The sequence below is a fragment of the Rattus rattus genome, chromosome 8 (assembly GCF_011064425.1).
Source record: "Rattus rattus isolate New Zealand chromosome 8, Rrattus_CSIRO_v1, whole genome shotgun sequence".
In the NCBI taxonomy this organism is placed as follows: domain Eukaryota; kingdom Metazoa; phylum Chordata; class Mammalia; order Rodentia; family Muridae; genus Rattus; species Rattus rattus.
In genome coordinates this window covers 18200022-18221885 of record NC_046161.1, presented here as the reverse complement: position 1 = coordinate 18221885, position 21864 = coordinate 18200022, and the positions used below count along the sequence as shown (strand labels likewise).

The following is a 21864-nucleotide window of genomic DNA, read 5'->3' as shown; positions in this document are numbered from 1 at the left end:
GCATGGGGGCACAGGCCTGTAATCCCAGCATTTAGGAGGCCAGGGCCAGCCTGGGCTACAGAGTGAATTTAAGGCTAGTCTGAACAGTTTAGTATGACCTGGTCTTAAAGAGAAAAAAAGAGCCAGGGGCAGTTGGGAGTGGTGACAGGGTCTGTAATTCTAACCACTCAAGAGGCTGAGCGAGAAATTCCAAGTTCAAAGCCTAGAGCAGGCATGGTGACTCAAACCTGCAATCCCAGCATTTGGGAGAGTGAGGCAGGAGAATTGTAATGAGTCACAGGTTGGCCAGGACAACTTAGTGAGACCCTGTTTTAAAAGAAAACAAATAGGTCCAGAGTGTGGTGGAGTTGCTCGAGAGCTTGGTTAACACCTGTGGAAACCTAACTCTGTCCCAGCATACAAACCAGGTCTGGTGGTGACACCTTGTAATCCCAACACTCAAGCGATGAAGGCAGGAGAATCAGGAGTTCAAGGTCACCTACATAGAGAGGAGGAAGCCAGCCTAAGCTACATAAGACCCTTGTGACAAAAGTCACAAGAAAAAAAGGGGGCTCCGGATATAGCTCAGTAATAGGCTGCTCACCTTACATATCCAAGGCTAGCCCTTAGTGAGAGAGAGCTGTGAATATAGCTCAGTGGCAGTATGTGCCTAGCATGTGTAAAGCTGGGTTCAGTGTCCAGTGCCAACTGTGCCTTTGTGTGTGCGTGTGTGTGTGTGTTATTATGCATATAAATATTCATACATACAAACACACACTATATGGGTTACTTTTCTGTTGCTGTGATAAACACCATGAGTAAGGTAGCCTATAGAAGGAAGTTTATTTGGGCTCATGGTTCCAAAGAGAAAAGCCCATGACACGGATGGCTCACATCTTGAATGGCAAGCACAAAGCAGTCCTTACTTGAGATGGCACATGGCTTTAAACTCTCCAAAGCCTGTCCCCAGTGATGTACTTCTTTCAACAAAGCCATACTTCCTAAGCCTCCCCAGGCAATGCCACCAACTAGAGACCATGTATTCAAGAGCCCAAGACTGTGTGGAACATCTCAAGTCAAACCCACAGCCCTACTCACTTGCACAAAGAACCCTTCGAGGTCGAGTGTGGAAGCCCTTCGCTTCCACAAGTGGAAGGCCGGTGGAAGTGATCTGGAATAATTGTCCCAGCAGCCTGAGCTTGCCTGGGAAGTGGTTTGGGAGAGGTCGGGGTGTGGGGGAAGCCATTTGAATGGTAGAAGTTTGCCCAAGGAGCCCCCAGAATTTGCAGGTCGTCCACTGTAGCCCCTGTTTCCATGCAGAGCTCCTGATTCCTGACAGTGCCAACGTCTTCTATGCTATGAACCCAGCTGCCCCTGGTGACTTCTTGCTTCGTCGGAAGGAGGGGACAGGACATACACCCTCTGCCTCCCCAAGCTGAGGCAGTGCTCTCCCTGTCCTGAGCCAGAGGCACAGCTGACAGCTTGGAACCTGGATTTTACTACCATCAAAGTAGGGGCCCTGGAGAGCCTCTGTCCCCAGTGGAAACCATTTTGCTCTGTACCCTGGGGGTCCCCCAACTTTGGGCCATTGGAGCCCCATCTCTTTGACTCCCTGGGCCCTTGACCATTATTCTAAAAGCATGGATGTGTGGGAAGAGTGTAAAACTAGGAAGAATCAAGAGTGCTCAGCTTAGGTGGGGGAGCCTTTGCCCAGCAGCCCCAGACCCTGGATGGCTTCTCAGCACTTCCAAAATAAAAGTCCTAAGGGACTTGGACAGTCACATTCTAACATTCAGGACTCTGAGACCCAGGACAGAGCATAGACAATGTGGTGACACATGTCCGTAATCCCAGTGCTTGGGACAGGGGATCCGGAGAATCATCCTTGGCTACGTAGTGAGTGCAGGGCAAACCTGGGCTACATCATGAAACCCCACTCAAAAAAAAAAAAAAAATCCTAAGGAGTGGTAGGGAAATCATAAGGGAAGTTCAGGGTTTCCTCCCCCGCAGTTTCAGGAGGGGCTGCCCTGCTTTTCTGTCACCTGGTGGATAAATGGGAAGATGGGAAGAGGGAAGAGGTTACCCATCCCTTGCAAATACAGACAGTGAGAAACTGGGCATGGCGGTGCCTGTCACTGGGGGAGGCGGGAGGATTTTGAGTTCAAGACCATTTTCAGCTGTAGTGTGACTTCCAGACCAGCGAAAGAAAGAAAGAAAGAAAGAAAGGAAAGAAAGAAAGAAAGAATGAAAGAAAGAAAGAAAGAAAGAAAGAAAGAAAGAAAAGAAAGGAAGAAAGGAAGAGAAAGAAAGAGAGCAGCATAGATGAATCGAGCCAGAGGTGAGGTGAGCTCAGAGGCTCAGAGGCTCAGACAGTCTTGAAGACAGCAGCAGCAGTGCTCTGGTTTAGACTGGACTCTGACAGGGTTCTGGGTCTCATCAAGTTCTCTTCTGTCTCAAGGGACCTGCACAGTGGCTCAGTAGAAAAAGTGTTTGCTATACAAGCATGAGAGCCTCAATTCAGATCCCGGCACCCACATTAAAAGGGGAGAGTGGGGTACATCTATCATCCCAACTCTAAGAGGTGGAGAGAGACAGATCCCAGGAGATCACTAGGCAAGCAGTTCAGAGCAAGACCGTGTCTCAAAGAGTAATGTTGAGGCGCCATCAGGCTGGCTCCATGGGTCCAGTTACCTGGGTTCAATCCCCAGGATCTGTGTAAAGGTGGAAGGAGAAAACTGACTTCACCAAAGTATCCTCTGACATACACGTGTGCACCAACACATACACACACACACACGCACACGCACACGCACACACACGGTTTCTCTGTGTGTTCCCCTGGATGTTCTGGGACTCACTCGGTAGATCAGCCTGGCCCTGACTCACAGTTTCTGCTTTCTGCCGGTTAGAATGAAGACATGAGGTGACAGTATGGTTGAGTGGTCACGTCCTCTGAATAACTGAGCAACAAGAGGGAAGGCACCTGGGCCCCCGAGCCCAGCTGTCCTGTAGACGACTTTATGGTAGACAATAATGGCTCAGAGAGTAATGGCTGTAATGTCAGAAATAAATTGCTACTTCTCCCTGCTATTATTTGGGTTTGTCTTAGTGCCAAAAAGAACACACCTTTGACCCCAGCACTCAGGAGGCAGAGGCGACTCCAAGTATTGCCAGGGCTACACAAAGAAAACCAAACCAGGGGCTAGAGAGATGACTCACAGCCATCTGTAATGGGATCCAATGCCCCCTGCTGGTGTGTCTGAAGACAGCTACAGTGTATTCATATAACACAAAATTAATAAAATAGTTCAAAGGAAGAGAAGCACAACAAAAGGATATTCTTGGGTGTCTTGATTTGTTTGTTTCTATCGTGTGTGTGTTTTATTTTTGAGACAGGGTCTCTCACTGAGCCTGGCACTCACCCATTCAGCTAGGCTGGCCAGTGAGCTTAGGGACCCATCTCCATCTCACTGCAGTAAGGTTTCATGCAGGAAGACTGAGCTCATCCTGCCTTCTCCACGGGTGCTGGCAATTTGAACTCTGGTCCTCATGCTTGCACAGCAAGCACTTTACCTCCTGAACCTTCTCCTTAGCTATTGTTTCCTATTCGTTTGCTTTCGTTTTTAGCCAAAATCTTATTTAGGCCAAGGTGACCCCAAACCCACTGTGTATCATAGGGTGTTCTGCTCCATCTCTCAAGTCTGGGGTTACAAGGCTTCAAAGGTTCACTCCCCACAGGGCAGCAGGGGCAGCCTTCCATCTCACCTGCTCCCCGCACAGCAGGAGACGGTGCCCTCTCTCCCATTTGCTCCAGCTAACGTCCCAGAGCAGGCTCCATTGGGTGGGCGTGGTCACGCCTGAACCAGTGACTTCCAGCTGATTGGCCAGGTCCAGGTTCTATCCCCATCTCTGGACCTGGCAGAAAGACTTCAGATCCCAGGACAGAGTTTGGGAGGGAACTTGCTTTCAAGGTAAATTTGAGAGCTGTCAGGAGGAAGAGAGAATTCTGGTGAGTGAGGATAAAAACTATTTCTCTTGTTGAGTGCATTGTCATGATGGCAGTTATGGAAGACCCATGTGTAGGGTGGAGGGCCCATTCAGTACTAACCACATGTTTTAACACTTTTTTTTTTTTTTTCTCGGAGCTGGGGACCGAACCCAGGGCCTTGCGCTTCCTAGGCAAGCGCTCTACCACTGAGCTAAATCCCCAACCCCGTTTTAACACTTTTTAATCTTATATTTTATTAGGGGGGAGGGAGAAAGTGCATGCCCCAACAGGACACATGGAAGTCAAAGGACCACTTTCAAGAATTCACTTGTTCCTTCCACTGTGAGGGTCCTAGGAGTAGAACTCAGGTCGCCAGGCTGGGCTGCGAGAGCCTGTGCCTGCTGAGCCTTTCATTGGCCCATCCCCATGCTGTTAATATTTATTGAGAAGGTTTTCATTCTGATTTTATTTATGCTTTTGGTTTTTTTTGTTTGTTTGTTTTTGTCTTTGGACACAGGGTTTCTCTGTGTAGTCCTGGAACTCACTCTGTAGACCAGGCTGGCCTCAAACTCAGAGATCTGCCTGCCTCTGCCTCCCAAGTGCTGGGACTAAAGGTGTGCACCACAATGCCCAGCTATGCTTTAAGTTACTTATTTTTATCTGTTTTCTGTGAGTTACAGTTGTGAGCCACCAAATGGGTGGGTCCTGTATAAGAGGGGACTTAGCTGCTGAGCCATCTCACAGCCAGGTTCCGGAGACCATTAGGATGTGTCAGTTCACCTCATTGGAACCAGTTTGGGAGTGCCTGCCACCCCAGTACCCTTTCCAGGCCAGGCATGGTTACACGTGGCTGTAATCGCATGGGTGGGGGGAGAGGAGCAGACTACACACAGATCCCTGTGAGTTTGATCCTTCGATGCATAACCAGACTGTCTCCAAACAGGAGTGTTAAGGCCTACACAAACACCCACAAAGCCCACTTCCTGAGCAGAGAGTTGCACTGCTGTCTGACTGGTGCTGTTGCTTTACGTGTTTGAGCGTTTTGCCTGCATGCATAGATGTCACCACATGTATTCAGTGCCCAGGGTTGGTAGAAGAGGCTGTCGGATCCCCAGGATCTGTACAGTTGTGAGGCCCCGTATGGGAATCTAACCCGGGTCCTCTGAAAGGTTTAACCACCAAGCCACCTTTGCAGCCTCAGACATCTGCCTTTCAATTTGATTGACTTTGCGACAGGATCCTGAGATGTGGCCCAGGCCGTTGCTGAATTTGTGGCAGTCCTCCTGCCTCAGCTTCCTAAGCACTGGGATTATAGACGTGTGCTACTACCTCCAGCTTCTTACCTGTATGTGCCTGTGTGTATGAGTGCCTGTGTTTGTATGTGTGGGCACATATGTCATGTGCACTTACAGGGCTCAGAGGACAACTTGTGGTGTGAGTTCCGTCCTTCCACCATACGGGTTTCTGAAGAGGACCACACTGAGATCTGCCTTTGTTGCTCTTGTTTTATGTGTGCCACATATGTCACAAGCTGCCCCTGAGCCTTTTCCCTAGCTATGTACGTATGTATGTATATACATATGTATGTATTATGTATTATGTATGTAGCATGTGTGTATATATTATGTGTTTATGTATTATGTTTCTATTATGTATTGTGTATGTATGTATGTGACATGCATGCATGTGTGTAACATGTATGCATGTATTAGTATGTAGCATGTGTGTATTGTGTATGTATTACATATGCATGTATCTATACATGTATCTATACATGGGTCTTAGTTACTGTTCTATCGCTGTGAAGAGACCCCACAATCAAGGCAGCTCATAAAATAAGGCATTTAATTGGGGACTTGCTCACAGTTTCAGAGGGTGAGTCCATTATCATCATGGCGGGAAGCACGGTGCTGGAGCAGTAGCCGAGATCCTCTGATCCTGAGGTTTAGCACAAGGGAGACTGGGCATGACATTGGCTTTCAAAACCTCAAAGCCAACCTACCAATGACACACCTCATCCAACAAGGCCACAGCTTTTTAAAAAAAAAAGATTTACTTTTATTGTATGTGCATTGGTGTTTTGCCTGCATGTATGTCTGTGTGAGAGTGTCGAATCCCCTGGAGCTGGAGTTACAGACAGTTGCGAGCTGCCATGTGGGTCCTGGGAATTGAACTCAGGTCCTCTGGGAGAGCAGCTACTGCTCTTTAACCCTGAGCCATCCCTCCAGCTCTTAGGGTCATACCTTTTCTTAGTGCTTCCTAAGCAGTTCACCAACTGGGAACCAAACATTGAAATATATGAGCCTATAGAAGCCATTCTCATTGAAACCACTGTATCATTTACGCATCTATGTATGTATGCATCTATCTGCCTACCTATCTGTCCATACATGTATCTATGCATGTATGCATATATGAACATATCCATGCATGTATCTATGTGTATGTGTATATCCAAATATGTGCCAATTCATCTATGTATGCATCCATGTATCTACTCACATGTCTTAGTCCACAAACATCATGACCAAGAAGCAAGTTGGGGAGGAAAGGGTTTATTCAGCTTACACTTCCACATTGCTGTTCATCACCAAAGGAAGTCAGGACTGGAACTCAAGCAGGTCAGGAAGCAGGAGCTGACGCAGAGGCCATGGAGGGATGTTTCTTTCTGGCTTGCTTCCCCTCGCTTGCCCAACTTGCTCTCTTACAGGACCCAAGACCACCAGCCCAGGGATGGCACCACCTACAATGGGCTGGGTCCTCCCACCTTGACCACTAGTTGAGAAAATGCCTTACAGCTGGGTCTCAAAGGCATTTCCACAACTGAGGCTCCTTTCTCTGTGATAACTCCAGCTTGTTTCAAGTTGACACACAAAACCAGCCAGTACAACCATGTATGTATGTATGTATGTATGTATGTATGCATGAATATATGTATGTATGTATGAATATATGTATGTATGTATGAATATATGTATGTATGTATGTATGCATGAATATATGTATGTATGTATGAATATATGTATGTATGAATATATGTATGTATGTATGTATGCATGCATGCATCCACCTATCTCTATTTTCATGAATCTGGGGATAAATCCAGGGCTTTCTATCAGTTAAGCGAGTGCTGTACCACTGAGCTGTGCCCCGTTCAACTGTTTTTTTAAGGGTAAGAAGCACAGGTCTGTGATCTCAGCTCTCAGGAGCCTGAGACAGGAGGATTGCCCCAGTTCCAAGTCAGTCTGGGCCATTCAGTGACACCCTGTATCAAAGAAAGCAAAACAACACTGGGGCTATAGGGTAGGCAAAGCACCTGCCCAGCGTGGTTGTGGTGCTGGGTTCCATTCCCAGCACCACACAGACTGAGTACGGTGGTGCATGGCTGTCAGCCCAACACCCAGGAAGTGGAGGCAGGAGGACCAGAAGTTATACAGGGAGTTTGAGGTCAGCCTGGAGTACAATGATACCTAGCTCAAAAAATCAGGACTGGTGTTGGGGATTTGGCTCAGTGGTAGAGCGCTTGCCTAGGAAGCGCAAGGCCCTGGGTTCGGTCCCCAGCTCCGGAAAAAAAAAAAAAAGAACCAAAAAAAAAAAATCAGGACTGGTGAGACGTCCAGCTGTCAAGGACTTCTCTGTCAATACCCACCCACGCCAAATAAAACAAACGTTTTAAAATCATAAAAGGGTTCTGTGCTGTCCTCCAGTGGTAGTGCCCTGCCTAGGCGTTTGTGCATGCACACCCACGTTCCATCCACAAATCCAAAAAAAAAAAAAATCATAAATGATACTCCGTATTCCCAAACCCGTATAATTCATAAACAGAAAACACCGTGGCACACATTTGTCATGCTGCACGGTCTGTCCCACTCACTCACCCAGTTGCTAGTGGTCTTTAGGATACTCATTTTGAGCTGGGCTGGGGAAGAGATACTGGCTGGAGTGATAGCCTCACTTCCATCTGTGACCTGCGGGCCGGCTGTACAACAGCCTAGATTCACAGACGCCCTGACAAGACCGTGAAGCAAAGTCACCTGTTCATGACCACATTAGCAAACCCACCCGAAACAAAACCCTGCTGTCTGCCCCACCCCCTACACTGGTTTAGGCAGCGGCTGTGCCCAAGAGGGCCCCTGTTCCCTTGGAGGCCCGCAGCTTATCTGTCCCGGACTGCTAGCTGGCCCCGCCCCCTGGAGGGAGCTGCCACTTAGAAGCTCCTGGTCAGCTGTGTCCGGCAGCTGCTGCTGACCCAGCTGTGGACTAGGGCAAAGGAGAAAGAGGAAAGGGAAGGGGAGGTGGGGGGCAAAAGAGGGGGGGCTGGAGCCCTGAGCTTCCTGAAGCTGGGGCTGCATCATGGACCAACTCAGGGTGGCCCGCTGGCCTCGGGTTGGCCCCCTGTGTCTCCTACTTGCTGGGGCAGCCTGGGCATCCTCACCCAGCCTCCCGGACCCCAAGTTTGAGAGCAAAGGTAAGAGCTGTACATGGGCACGTCCTCATTAAGTCCCAGAGGGCAATGACATGTCCTGAATTCCCAACCAGGGTCCCAGGGGCTAAATGTCCTTCTGAACCTTCAGAGGGGGTACTAGGGGCCAAACTGGTGTCTGAATGGCCTTAAATTGCTAAGATTAAAGGCATGTGACGCTATGCCTGTATTGTTTTTTGTTTTTGAGGTAGGGTCTGTGTAGCCAAAGCTGCCCTCAGACTCATGTAATTGAGGTTGAGCTTGAATTCCAGATCCTCCTGCTCCCACCTCCAGTTGTGGGGATGACCTGCATGAGACATTCGTCTCTGTTGTGTGTTTTGAGGAGTCTGGGATGAGGTAGAAATCGCAGGGGTAAGGTAGTACTGGGTCCGATCTCCTGGGGCAGGTGATCACGCTCACAAAGACTGCAATAGATCAGGTAGTACTAGAACAAGACGCGCTGCAGACGACTGTAAACACAGTTTGGCGGGCGGATGGTGCTCGATCCCTTGGACGGGTGGCTGGGAGGAGGAAGGGGGGCGGGGGACACGGTTGGCGCTATCGGAGGGCAGCCGGGTGCCTGTGGGAACCGATAGGAGGCCGAGTTCTCCGCGCGCACACACACCCGCTAGGGCGGGGCCAGCACCGCTCAACTTGCAGGGTGAGTGGGCGTGCGCACCCGGGTGGAACAGGGCAGGCGGGGTCGCTACTCTCCGTAGTTCTAGAGGCGCCACTTTTGTAAGACCCCTCGAAGGCCCTTTTGAAGAAGAGGGCGGGGCACTATAATTATCGGATCTGCACAGGCGACAGGAGGGAGGGTAAGGGGACTGTGGAAGATAGACCTGGACTCCCCTGATCCCCCTTCCCCCCACCATGACTACCCCCTTTTCTAGCCGCCCTGCTGGCATCCCGGGGCTCCGAAGAACTTCTATGCTTCACCCAGCGCTTGGAAGACTTGGTGTGTTTCTGGGAGGAAGCGGCGAACTCCGGGATGGGCTTCAACTACAGCTTCTCTTACCAGCTCGAGTGAGTACCCCAGGACTGGGTGGCCTTGGGAGGGGGTGGGTGTAGCAGAGCTTCCTGGATGTCATAGCCTGGAATGGTTCCCTCAGCCTGGAGACTAGGTTAAGGGTGGGAAACACCGGGAACGGAGGCGGGGATGGGAGCGGTACGGGTGGTGTGGAGGTCGCCCCCCGGTGGCCGGGGCTGGAATAATTCTCCATCAATGGGCTCCGGGGTTATGTTGGAATTAGGGCACTACCTAGTCGAGGTAATCAAAATGCTCTTGTCCCCACGATACGGGCCAAAGAAATGCGAAACTCTCCAGTCACCTCCTGCCCTCCCTACTTGTTCAACCTTTTCTCCCCGGTTCCCCCGGTCGCACAGAGGTGAATCAAGAAAGTCATGTCGCCTGCACCAGGCGCCCACCGTCCGCGGCTCCGTGCGTTTCTGGTGTTCACTGCCGACCGCGGACACGTCGAGTTTTGTGCCACTGGAGCTGCAGGTGACCGAGGCCTCCGGATCTCCTCGCTACCACCGCATCATCCATATCAATGAAGTAGGTAGGTGAGAGGGGATGGAAGCGACATCGGCCGGGGGTGGGGACGCGACTGGGTCCCCGCCTACAGGATCCACTTCACTTTCTGCAGTGCTCCTGGACGCCCCCGCGGGGCTGCTGGCGCGCCGAGCAGAAGAGGGCAGCCACGTGGTGCTGCGCTGGCTGCCACCTCCCGGGGCTCCTATGACCACCCACATCCGCTACGAGGTGGACGTGTCAGCAGGCAACCGGGCTGGGGGGACACAAAGGGTGAGAACAGCCCCACCCAATCTTCCTGAGTCCTGGCCCAAAGTCCCACTCCTTCAAGTCCCTCTCACAGTGCCCAACATCCCATTGCTATTTTTAAACTGCTTTCTTGCCTGACATTTAGACATTTAAAAAATTATATTTATTTATTTGTGTGTGTTTGTGGGGGGAAGGTGTGCACAATTGCAACTGTGCACAAGGAGAGGTCAAAGGACAACTTCCACGAGTTTTCTATTCCCACCATTTGGGTCCACTGAACCATACATCGGAGCTCACGACAGGTCACTGTGCCCCCCGCCCCCACTTTGCTCATGCCTCTGGGGCAACCCATCAGAGCCTCAGCCCCTCTTACAACCTGATGCAAATTCTCAGAATCAAGGAGGCATTCTCTGTAAGGTGTCTGCCTCTGCCTTTACATGGCCCAGGGACAGTTCCTGACTTTAGGGTCCTCTCTCTGGCTTTGAGCCAAGAACGGGACTTAACAGTTGATACCGGTACTTGAGCCGCCCTGCCCCAGTTACCCTTCCCATAATTAGGGTGCTGACTAGATGCCTCCGTGCAAGCCCTCAAATCCCCTCCTCACTGGATGTATTGGTTAGCTGTCTCCTGGCTCCACCGCCCCCAGGTGGAGGTCCTGGAAGGCCGCACTGAGTGTGTCCTGAGCAACCTGCGGGGCGGGACGCGCTACACCTTCGCTGTTCGAGCACGCATGGCCGAGCCGAGCTTCAGCGGATTCTGGAGCGCCTGGTCTGAGCCCGCGTCCCTACTGACTGCTAGCGGTGAGGCCACAGTTCCTCGGGGTGAAGGAGGAGCTGGGCCAAACACCAGGCAAACCTCCCTGACCTTCTTGCCTCCCAGACCTGGACCCTCTCATCTTGACGCTGTCTCTCATTCTCGTCCTCATCTCACTGTTGCTGACTGTGCTGGCCCTGCTGTCCCACCGCCGGTGAGCCCCTTACCTGAGCTCTAACTTACATCGTCCCCTGGGATCTCCCTCTCTAGAGAGAGCGAAGCTCAGATTGGGGTGAGCATTTGCGCAGAGTAACAAACACAGCCTGTCGGTACTAGAATGCAAGTGAGATCACACCCACTTGGAGCGTCACTCCAGCACCTGCTGGAGTTCCCTGGACCTTAGCGATGGCTCCTTCCTGCATTCCTTTGTGGGTTCCATTTCCCAATGTCATCAACTTTGTCAAGTCAACCAGAAAGTTTAATGGAAAATATTTAAGCCAGTGGCTTTAATGATCTGACCAGTCAAGCTGAGGTATTTATAATTCCCTGTACACTCAAAGCTGTGCCCTTCCAGTTTTTCCATAAGTACACTTCCTGTTTGCCTTTCATGGCCTTATTTATTCATTGGGAAACATGCACACTATTTTGGTGGTTCTGGGATCCCATCCCCAGCCTCTAGAAAGGAATGATAGTGTGAGGAAGCATACACCAAACTCCTATGCATCCTTCAAAACCACCAGTTCCCCTTTGGTAAGGCCTTGCTAATGCCCCCTTCACAGGCTGTTGCCCATTCCTGCAGGGATGCTGGATGTCACTCTGGTGGTGGGGTTGAGAGGGCACAGGGGAGTGTCCAGTGTCACGGGCCCCTGGACTTGTTTCTAATGATTTCGACAGGGCTCTGCGGCAGAAGATCTGGCCTGGCATCCCAAGCCCAGAGAATGAGTTTGAGGGTCTCTTCACCACCCACAAGGGTAACTTCCAGGTAGGTAACCTGTTTGTCTTCTCTGTTCCTGGGGCTGCCTGCTGCCACATGCTGGAGCCCATGCCTCTGAGCCTGCAGGCATTCTCTTTCCAGCTATGGCTGTTGCAACGCGATGACTGTCTGTGGTGGAGCCCAAGTAGCCCCTTCCCTGAGGATCCACCTGCCCACCTAGAGGTCCTCTCAGAGCGACGCTGGGGAGTGACTCAGGCTGGGGATGCAGGGGCAGAGGACAAGGGGCCCTTACTGGAGCCAGTGGGCAGTGAGCGGGCCCAGGACACCTACCTGGTATTGGATGAATGGTTGCTACCCCGGTGCCCATGCAGTGAGAACCTCTCTGGGCCTGGGGACAGTGTAGACCCTGCGACTATGGATGAAGGTTCAGAAACATCTTCCTGTCCCTCTGACTTGGCTTCAAAGCCCAGGCCAGAGGGCACCTCGCCTTCCAGCTTTGAGTACACCATCCTGGACCCCAGCTCTCAGCTCCTGTGCCCTCGGGCACTGCCTCCTGAGCTACCCCCAACTCCACCTCACCTGAAGTACCTGTACCTTGTGGTGTCCGATTCCGGCATCTCAACAGATTACAGCTCAGGGGGCTCCCAGGGAGTCCACGGGGACTCATCTGACGGCCCCTACTCCCACCCCTATGAGAATAGCCTTGTTCCAGACACAGAGCCTCTGCGTCCCAGCTACGTGGCCTGCTCCTAGGACTCCAGCCTACAGCCTGTAGTTCCTAAACCTACAACTTCTTGAAGAGGATGGCTGAGGCCATATTTAAAGCCCTGGCCCTCTGCCCAGGAAGTGACAGCCTTGCAATGTTAAGATGGATAGTTATGTCTGTATATAGAAATATATATATTGATTTTTCTACTGTGACTTTGTCTTATTTGTGTATACATGATGTGAGTGTGGCTGTGTGTCTGCCTCCGTTCATGCATGGAAGTTGATTCTCCCCTCTCACCTCAAGGGAAAACACCTTGTTCCTGCCTTACTTCCTGTTTCAGGCCAGCCGCCTGTGCGCTTCTGTCAGTCTCTTCTGTCTGCCTTTGGGTTGCCACAAAGACTTCGGACTGCACCACAACCCTCCCTTCTGGGTACCCCGTCTTTGCCTGGACCTAGCCTATGGAAACAAAGAGCAAGCACTGAAATTTTGGATCTGTTGACATGAGGACAGACTATAATGGTCGGTGTACATTTCGCTAGCTGCTAATATATGCTGCTCCAAAACCTAATGCCTTCTCCACAGTTGGTAACACTACCCCTGTGGGACATGAACAGACGTCTACTTGACAGATAGAAAACCCACGTACACATACCACCAAAGTCCAATTTGGTGAACCAATAAAGTTTTACTGGAGTTATGCAGGAACATGGGTGAGGGGTTATTCAGGGAAATGACTCAGACACATGCATAACCAAAGCTGACTTGGTGACAGAATTCCTAACCACTGAGCTCTCCCTCCAGTTCTCTAGTTTTTGTCCTTGTAGCCCTGGTTGGCCTGGAACTTGCCACATACACCAGGCTGGCCTTAAACACATACACACAGATCCACCTGCCTCTGCACTAGGATTAAAGGCCTGTGCCACACCACACCTGGCCCATTTTGGTTTTGGGAGACAGGATCTAGTGTAAGTCAGCATGGCTTCCAACACCTTATGTAGCCAAGGTTAGCCTTGCATTTGTGACCTCCTACCTTTACCTCCCAAAGCTGGCCTTACCATTTTGCACACCATGATGCTCAGCTTCCGTCAAATGACTTTAAAAATGTATGTCCTAAGAAAGCTAGATGTATGCATACTCTACATGGAACGAATCCACTCCCAACTGCACACCCTGAATGCTGTGTAAGCTCATGTGTATGACTAGACCCTAACAGTCGGTAAGTCAACACACAGAGGTAACCGGGATACAGGCACCCATGGAATGTGCAAGAGGAGCCGAGAATAGGAACATACTCCATAGGTCCCACCCTCAAGAGATGAGGCTGGAGGATCAGGAGTTCAAGGACAGCCTCAGCTACGTATCTAGTTTGAGACTAGCCTGACTTACGAGAGAGCCATTCTGGGTAAAAAATGCAGCAGATAAAAAGAAATGAACTAGGAAATATGGCTGAATCTCATTAACAACGGTGAGTGGACAGAGGAAGGCTCCAGCGATCTTATTTGTCTTAAAGGTTTCATTATTAATTTAGTATTATTATTAGTGTGCAGGGCATGTGTGGAGGTGAGAGGACAACTTGCAGGAGTCCGTTCTATCTTTCTACCACGTGGGTCCTGAGAATCAGTCATCACGCTGGTGGCCAAGACCCTTGACTTCCTAAGTCATCTTGCCAGCCCCCAACAACAACGATGCTGGTTTATAAACAGGAAACCTACATTCTCAGGTCTTTGAATCTGCACCTGTCCCTGAGGTAAGTATTCCATCCAAGGGAAACCTGGGACTAGGGAGGTTATCACACCCCAAAGTTAAAGACTGGCTTCCAGCACTTGAACCGTTTTTGTCTGGGCTGAGCTTAGAAGTCTGGGCAGGCCATGGGGTGATCTTCATCTCTCCACCAGGTAAGAAAGTCACTGACCACTCTGTCCTGGGGCTCAGCTTGCCTGTCTCTAGGCTGGCTCGAAGGCAGCAATGCTGTCCCAAGCCTAGGGCATCCGGCTGCAGCCGGCACTGTGCAGGAAAATAACGCTGAAGTAATGCCAGATGTGGGACATCACCATCTGCTTCTTTTTGGGTTTCAAGGGCCACCACAAGCCCACAGCTGCCACTGGCTCCAAGCTGGTGGCTGAAATAGGCAGCAGTATCCAGAAGCAATGCAGCCAAGTAGGCGGCGTCCTGGGTCCCTGGGTCCTCTGCTAGATATTCTTCCAGGCCGTCCAGGAGTAGAAGGGATGGGACAGGCGCTGGGGCCTCATGGGCAGAGGCTAGCAGCTGGAGAAGCTCCTGAATTGAGGATGGGTACTGGAATCGAATCTTCTAGAAGATAGGAAAAGGCTAGATTTAATATAGGAGGCCAAAACTCTCTATTATGGCTACCTCACTTCTTCCATACTTTCTGGTCGAGGCTCTCATGGTCCATATGGAAAGTTCCAGGATGAAGCACCAGCTCAAATATTCACCTTGTTACCCGCCCTTTTCTAGCACTTATCACTGCCCAAAAAAATTTTCTTTAATGCAGAATCTTATGTAGTCCAGGATGATCACAAACTCGTTTTGTGAACAAGGCTGGTCTGACACTTCTGACCTTCTAAGAACTGAATCCCAGGTATATATTACTAAGTCTGGTTAAAGAGATAGAAAGAACCCAGGGCTTCGCGCATGTTTTTGTTGGTGTTTGTTTGTTTGTTTGTTTGTTTTTTGGCTTGGCACCCATGCTCACCAACACCGCAGGTCGGTCTTTCATTTAATCTTCAACTAAGCCGGCACTGTCCCGTCCCACGTGCCTACTTCGCTTCTTCCACCCACCTCTCCCATATAGACTTTATGACGATTTAGCAGTAAATCTACGACCCACACTGCCATTTACCTACCGAACTGTCACTCATGAGCAACCTAGCCCGCCATTGGGTGACGCATAGCCAGGTCCAGCCCTCCGGTTACCTGGAGCCGCCAATGGTCTCGCGCTGCGGGTGTACTGAGAGGCAGGCTCTGAAGAGGCCTTCGCGTCAGGAAGAGGACGGGCCCGCGGCCTTCCCCTGCCGCCTCAAGAGCAGCGGCAAACAGCAGCGACGTCTGCGCAGAGCGCGGAGCGCCGAGCAACAGCAATGGCGGCCCGGGGGTGCTATCCTCTCCCGGCCCTGCCGCGCGGCCCGCATTTAGTACCCGCCTCAGCGCCTCCGCCATTTGCTTAGTTCCGCTGGCCAATCAGATGCGAGATCTCATTTTGGGCCCGCCCACACCGAGGCCTCATTGGCTATAGTTCACTGTCTAGGTTCGTTGCTGGAGCAGTCGGCAAATGGTCAAAACACTGAGAGGTTGGAAATGGGTACTTGAGGGAATCTGCTGCAAGAAGCCGCGTGGTCGATTAAAAGGAAGGTCGAGCGAGGGTCCAAATGCGCTCCCCAGAGACGCTCAGGCTCTCGGTCGGAGCTGGAGAGAATGGCTCAGTTACGAGCACTGGCTGCTTCTCCAAAAGACCCACGTTCAGTTCCCACCACCTACTAGGTGACTCTCAGCCATCCATAACTACAGTTTGAGGGAATCCGACGCCCTCTTCTGGCCTCCGCGGCACGAGGCACACATTCTAATGGCCCTCCGGGCGCGCACACACACACATGTAAAAATAAATCTAAAAATAAAAAAGTAGAAGCCGGTCGGCGCACTTTTAATTCTAGCACTTGAATGGCGGAGGCAGGCGGATCTGAGTTCAAGACCAGACTACAGAAACCGTCACTTTTAAAAAAGAAAAATAGTAGGTCCCCTTAGCTATTTGTTGAGGTCTGCAACCAGCCTGAGCTACATGAGCACCTATCTTTAACAGAACACTAATAATAAAAACCAGACTCGGGGTTGGGGATTTAGTTCAGCGGTAGAGCGCTTGCCTGGCAAGCGCAAGGCCCTGGGTTCGGTCCCCAGCTCCGAAAAAAAGAAAAGAAAAAACAAAAACAAAAAAACAAACCAGACTCTTAGCTTGCCTACCTGCAAAATAAATATTGTGATTCCATGTGATCATTACAATATGTTGGTGAGAATATTTGCTAAGGTCACCGAAGGAAAGTTCACAGGTGGAAAGAGATACCTGTTTGCTAGTCTTTGCATATTGGAATATGGGGGTGGTTTTTACGGGCTACAGACTCACAGATTTGGCTTTTTTTTTTGTTTTTTTTTGAGAGCCCCCCCTTTTTTTTTTAAGAGAGAGAGAGAGAGAGAGAGAGAGAGAGATTTGGAGAGAATAAGAGAACAAGGGCTTCGGATGCTTCATTCACAAGAGTCTATGACCACACTGGAGAAGTGTGATCCTTGTTAAGTCACTGAATGGAGGAGGAAGAACTGAGGAACCAAGGTGAGTGATCCTGATTGCTCAGCCAGTCTCTTCACCCAAACTTGGCTCTAAAGCTGTCATTCAAGCCTGAGTTTCCCTGGAAACCTTGTCTCCTAGTAACTTCAAAGTGGTACGGTTGCCTGGAGACCCAGGAACAGGGCGGAACTGTGATTTACTGAGCTTACTCTCTCCCTCTGGGGACAGAAAACAGCTCCACAACATCCCCCAGTACTCCCACACACACAGCTGGGCACCCTCACCCTACACACACACATACACACACACACACACACACACACACACACACATACCATGCACATACACACACCCCATACACACACCACACACACAAACAACATGCACACACACATGCGCGCACACACACACACACACACACCAGGACACACGTTAAGATGACTATGTGATTGGATTCTGCTTACAAACACACATACACCCTCAGCACAGTTATACTGTTCTAGAAAGTCTGGTGCTTCAGCCTCCAGCTCCCACCCCAGACACAGCCTGACACTGCAATTGCACAAGCCCCAGGTCACAGGAGCACACTCTCCAGAGGTCCTTTCCACGTCTTCCTCCTTGCCCTGGAGAGCTGGCTCTAAGGGCTCTCTCTGTCTAGCTCTGGGTTTGTTTGTCTGTTTGTTTGTGTGACTGACTGGCTGGTTGCTGGTTGCACTTCCTCCCTTTCTCTCAGCACACAAGGCCCTCCATGTGCTAAGTGAACATTTGCACACCGAGCTAAACACAGCCCTGGCCCTGTTTTGTTTTTTGTTTTTGTCCCCACTTAAGTTTTTGTTTCTGTTTGTTTTATGGCTATAAAGGTTTGCCCGCATGCATTATGTGGTATTACGTGTACCACATGAGCCTGGTGCCCTTAGAAGTCAAAACGGGGCCACCATGAGTGCTGGGGACTACATCCAGGTCCCCTGCAAGAGCAGAGTGCACTGTTCTCCTCCAACCTCCCTCCCTGTTTATTTTACTCCATATTTCTTTTTTCTTAAGCAGGGTTTCTCTCTGTAGCCCTGGCTGTCCTGGCACTTGCTCTGTCAGCTCAGAGATGCACCTGCCTCTGACCCCTGGGGGCTAGGATTAGAGGTGTGCACCACCACTGCCCATCTCTCTTTTTTTAATTTTTTTCAAATGTATATGAGCATACTGTAGACACTGTGGACACACCAGAAGAGGGCATCAGATCCCATTATAGATGGTCGTGAGCCACTATGTGGTTGCTGAGATTTGAACTCAGGACCCCTGTAAGTGACGTCAGTGCTCTTAACCACTGAGACATCTCTCCAGCCCTTTCTTTTTTTTCTTTTTTAATTTTTAAGATTTATTTATTTTATATATGTGAGTACACCATTGCTGTCTTCAGACACACCAGAAGAGGGCATCAGATCTCATTACAGATGATCGAGAGCCACCATGTGGTTGCTGGGATTTGAACTCAGGACCTCTGGAAGAACAGTCAGTGCTCTTAACCGCTGAGCCATCTCTTCAGCCCCCTTTATTTTCTTTTTAAATTGAGACTTTCATCTCCTTAAGTGTCCTAGTCTGGCCTTGAATATATTGGGTAATCCAGGCAAGCCTTGAACTCATGACCAGTCTGTCTCAATCTCATTAATAGCTGGGATTGCAGGCTTCAGCATTAGGTCTAGGTCATTGTCTGCATCTGTGTTTCTGTAACATGAATGTGCAGTGCCCAGGGAGGCCAGGAGAGGGCATTAGATCTTCTGGAAGTGGAGTTACAGATGGTTGTGAACCACCGTATGAGTGCTGGAACTCAAACCCAGGTCCTCTAGAAGAGCAACCAGTGCCCTTAGCTTCTGAGGGGGATCTCTCCAGGCACCACCATCATCATCAATCATCATCATCAATCATCATCATTAATATTTTCTCCTTTTTCTTTTCTTTCTTTTTTTTAAAGATTTATTCATTTATTATATATGAGTACACTGTAGTTGTCTTCAGACACACCAGAAGAGGGCATCAGATCTCTTTACAGATGGTTGTGAGCCACCATGTGGTTGCTGGGAATTGAACTCAGGACCTCTGGAAGAGCAGTCAGTGCTCTTAACCGCTGAGCCATCTCTCCAGCCCCCTTTTTCTTCTTTTGTTCTTTTCTTCTTTTCCGTTGAGTTATTTATTTGTATTGTATTCATATGGCTGGTTTTTTTGCATGTATGCATAAATGTGTGTCCGATGCCTGCAGAGGTCAGAAGCATCAGATTCCCTGGAAGTGGAGTTGTGGACAGTTGTGGGTGCTTAGATTGAACCTGGGTCCTCTGTAGATGCAGCAAGTGATTTTAGTCTCTGAACCAACTCTCCGGGATTTACATTTTAAAACTCTATTCATTCTTCTGTGTACCCGAGTGTGGCCCTGTACCCGTGTGTGGCTGTGTACCCGTGTGTGGCTGTCGGCGCTGTAATGCTGCACAAGAAGCAGAGGATGGCCTGTGTGAGTGGGAGTCAGTCCTCTCCTTCCACTGTGAGCCCTGAGACTTGAACCCAGGTTGTCAGGCCTGGTGGCAGGCCCCCACTTTTTCTTTTTTAACTTCATTTGAGTCTCTGACTATCGCCTGCTTGTAGAGGCTTTGTTTGTAGAGGTGTCCAAAACTAATGTCCCTTCATTTGTTTTTTAAAGATTCATTTCCTTTAAAAGTTTAAGTGTGTGTGTGTGTGTGTGTGTGTGCGTGTGCATGTGTGTGTGTGTGTGTGTGTGTGTGTAAGCAGTGTACTGTGTATGGACCTTGTGTCCCCAGAGGCCAGAAGAGGGCATCCGATCCCATGAAGCAGAGTTGTGGATGGTTGTGAGCTGCCCTGTAGGTGCTTGGGATCAAACCCAGGGCTTCTGAAAATAAACCAACAGCCTCTCCAGAGCCTTAAATTCTTTTCAGCCTCAGCATTACCATCGTTATTATTAGTGTGTGTGCCTGTGTGTGTGTATGTTTGTGTCCATATGTGTGTGCCTGTGTGTATCCATATGTGTGTCTTTGTGTGTACCTGTGTGTGTCCCTATGTGTGTCTTCGTGTGTATGTCTGTGTGTGTCCATATATGTGTGCCTGTGTGTGCATGTCTATGTGTGTCCATATGTGTGCCTTTGTGTGTGTCTGTGTGTGCATGTCTGTGTGTCTGTGTATGTCTGTGTGTGTCCATATGTGTCTTTGTGTGTGTATGTCTGTGTCTGGGTATGACTGTGTCTGGGTATGTGTGTGCATGTGTCTGTGTGTATATGTCTGTGCATGTGTCTGTGTGTATATGTCTGTGCATGTGTCTTTGTGCATATCTGTGTGTGTCTGTGTTTGTGTGTCTGTGTGCACATGCACACACTTGGGCAGCTACTCCATGGCAAGCATGTGGACGTCAGAGAACAACCTTGTCTATATGGTTGTCTCCTTCCACCTTTCCCTGGGTTCTGGAGACCAAACTCAGGTCAACAGGCTTTGCCACGAGCATCCACGGTTGCTGAGCTGTCTCCCCTGCCCGGCTTTGTCCTTTGTCTCAGCCTCCAGGCTGGCCTCCAACTCACTGCATTGCTGAGAACCACCTTCAGTTTTGAATCCTGCTGCTTTCGTCTCCCAGGTGCTTGGGTTACAAGCACACATCATCACGCCTGGCCACATGCATTGAAATATAGACAAATGATCTACCACTGAGCTTAACTCCCAGCCCTGGAGAGATTTATGGGTTAATTTGTACTGCCTACCTGGTTATCCACTTGGGATGTGCATCTAAACAAGAGTATGCCGCAACCCTCCTCAGCAAGCCAGTTCTCTTCCAAGCCTTTAAGACCTTCCGTTGCCCTCTCACAGAGTCAGCACCAAGGACAGAGTCGCCCTAGCGCTGTCCGCGGTTCTGAACCAGTGATTCCCTCCCTAACAGGCCTTAGTTGAGGTGTATGAGCTTTGCAAGCAGCCCTGGCCGGTCAAGATAGAGGTTCTAGGATCATGGTGGAAACCCCGTGACCAGTGGCCAGTCCCTTCACCTCCTCCTCCTCTGCTCTGTCAATCACAGAGCCCCAGCCACACAAAGGTCCTAGTTCCTTCCTGGAAACATCAGGCATGGGTCTCAAGCCTCAGGACTGACTTACTGTCGCACATGTGGAGATTCTGTTTCCGTGTCAGAATTATCGCACGCACTCCTTTCCTGATGACAGGCTGGCTTCTAACACACAGCTTAGCCAAGGACCACTGCTTGTCTTCCTGCTCCTCCACCTCCCAAGTACTGAGATCACGGGCACGCGCCACCATCCGCTCTGAAAATGTTTCATTGCCTTCATTTACCTAGTGCATGGGACGTGATACCATGTTGAGGTATGAGGACTACTTGCACGAGTTAGCTCTCTCTTCCCACCCAGTGGTTCTGAGGCAACAAACTCAGGTTTGGTGTGTCTTTACACATGGTGAGTCATCTCTCCAGCCCCCCCCCCCATTTTTTAACTTAAAAAGAAACATTTAAACAAATTTTTCTTTTGCCTGTGTATGCCACGTGGATGTTGGTGCCTCAGGGGGTGGAGGAGAACATCAGATCCCTTGAACTTTAATCCAGTTGTGAGACATCCTACATGAGTGCAAAACCTCACTCACCCACGTCACCAGGACTCTTCTTCTTCTTCTTCTTCTTCTTCTTCTTCTTCTTCTTCTTTTTTTTTTTTTTTTTCCGGAGCTGGGGACCGAACCCAGGGCCTTGGGCTTGCTAGGCAAGCGCTCTACCGCTGAGCTAAATCCCCAACCCCATCACCAGGACTCTTAAAAACATCATCACCACCACCACCACCACCACCATCACCACCATCATCACCATCATCACCACCATCACCATCGCCACAATCATCACCACCACCATCACCATCACCACCATCATCACCATCACCATCGACACAATCTCACCACCACCAGCAGCAGCACCATTTTTAAGGAAGGAACAGG

At 50.0% G+C, this 21864-nt stretch overlaps 2 protein-coding genes across 8 annotated transcripts in view; one reads left to right on the top strand and one right to left on the bottom strand.

Annotated features, from left to right (window-relative positions):
- The window catches only part of LOC116907175 (erythropoietin receptor), a 30092-nt gene extending 17272 nt beyond the window's left edge, over positions 1–12820 (top strand). For 4 of the 6 annotated variants that reach the window (XM_032910131.1, XM_032910130.1, XM_032910129.1 and 1 more), the window contains 7 exons: positions 9323–9455; positions 9816–9991; positions 10079–10236; positions 10859–11012; positions 11092–11179; positions 11860–11947; positions 12041–12820. In XM_032910131.1, the coding sequence (XP_032766022.1) occupies positions 9323–9455; positions 9816–9991; positions 10079–10236; positions 10859–11012; positions 11092–11179; positions 11860–11947; positions 12041–12652 (1409 nt within the window). In that variant the 3' untranslated portion in view covers positions 12653–12820. Of the gene's footprint in view, positions 1–1299; positions 2289–8317; positions 8436–9322; positions 9456–9815; positions 9992–10078; positions 10237–10858; positions 11013–11091; positions 11180–11859; positions 11948–12040 lie in introns of those variants that run through there. The other 2 variants (XM_032910134.1, XM_032910133.1) reach the window with 2 other exon arrangements.
- Positions 12821–13268: 448 nt separating this feature from the next.
- On the bottom strand, positions 13269–15860 carry Swsap1 (SWIM-type zinc finger 7 associated protein 1). Of its 2 annotated transcripts, none has more exons than XM_032910754.1 (2): positions 15543–15860; positions 13269–14915 (listed from the first exon to the last, which is right to left on the bottom strand). In XM_032910754.1, the coding sequence occupies exons 1-2, from the start codon at positions 15783–15785 to the stop codon at positions 14325–14327; spliced, it is 834 nt and encodes a 277-aa protein (XP_032766645.1). In that variant the 5' UTR covers positions 15786–15860; the 3' UTR covers positions 13269–14324. The 2 variants fall into 2 exon arrangements, with proteins under 2 accessions (XP_032766645.1, XP_032766644.1); XM_032910753.1 differs by having other exon boundaries at positions 13269–14918; positions 15543–15858.
- Positions 15861–21864: the final 6004 nt, after the last annotated feature.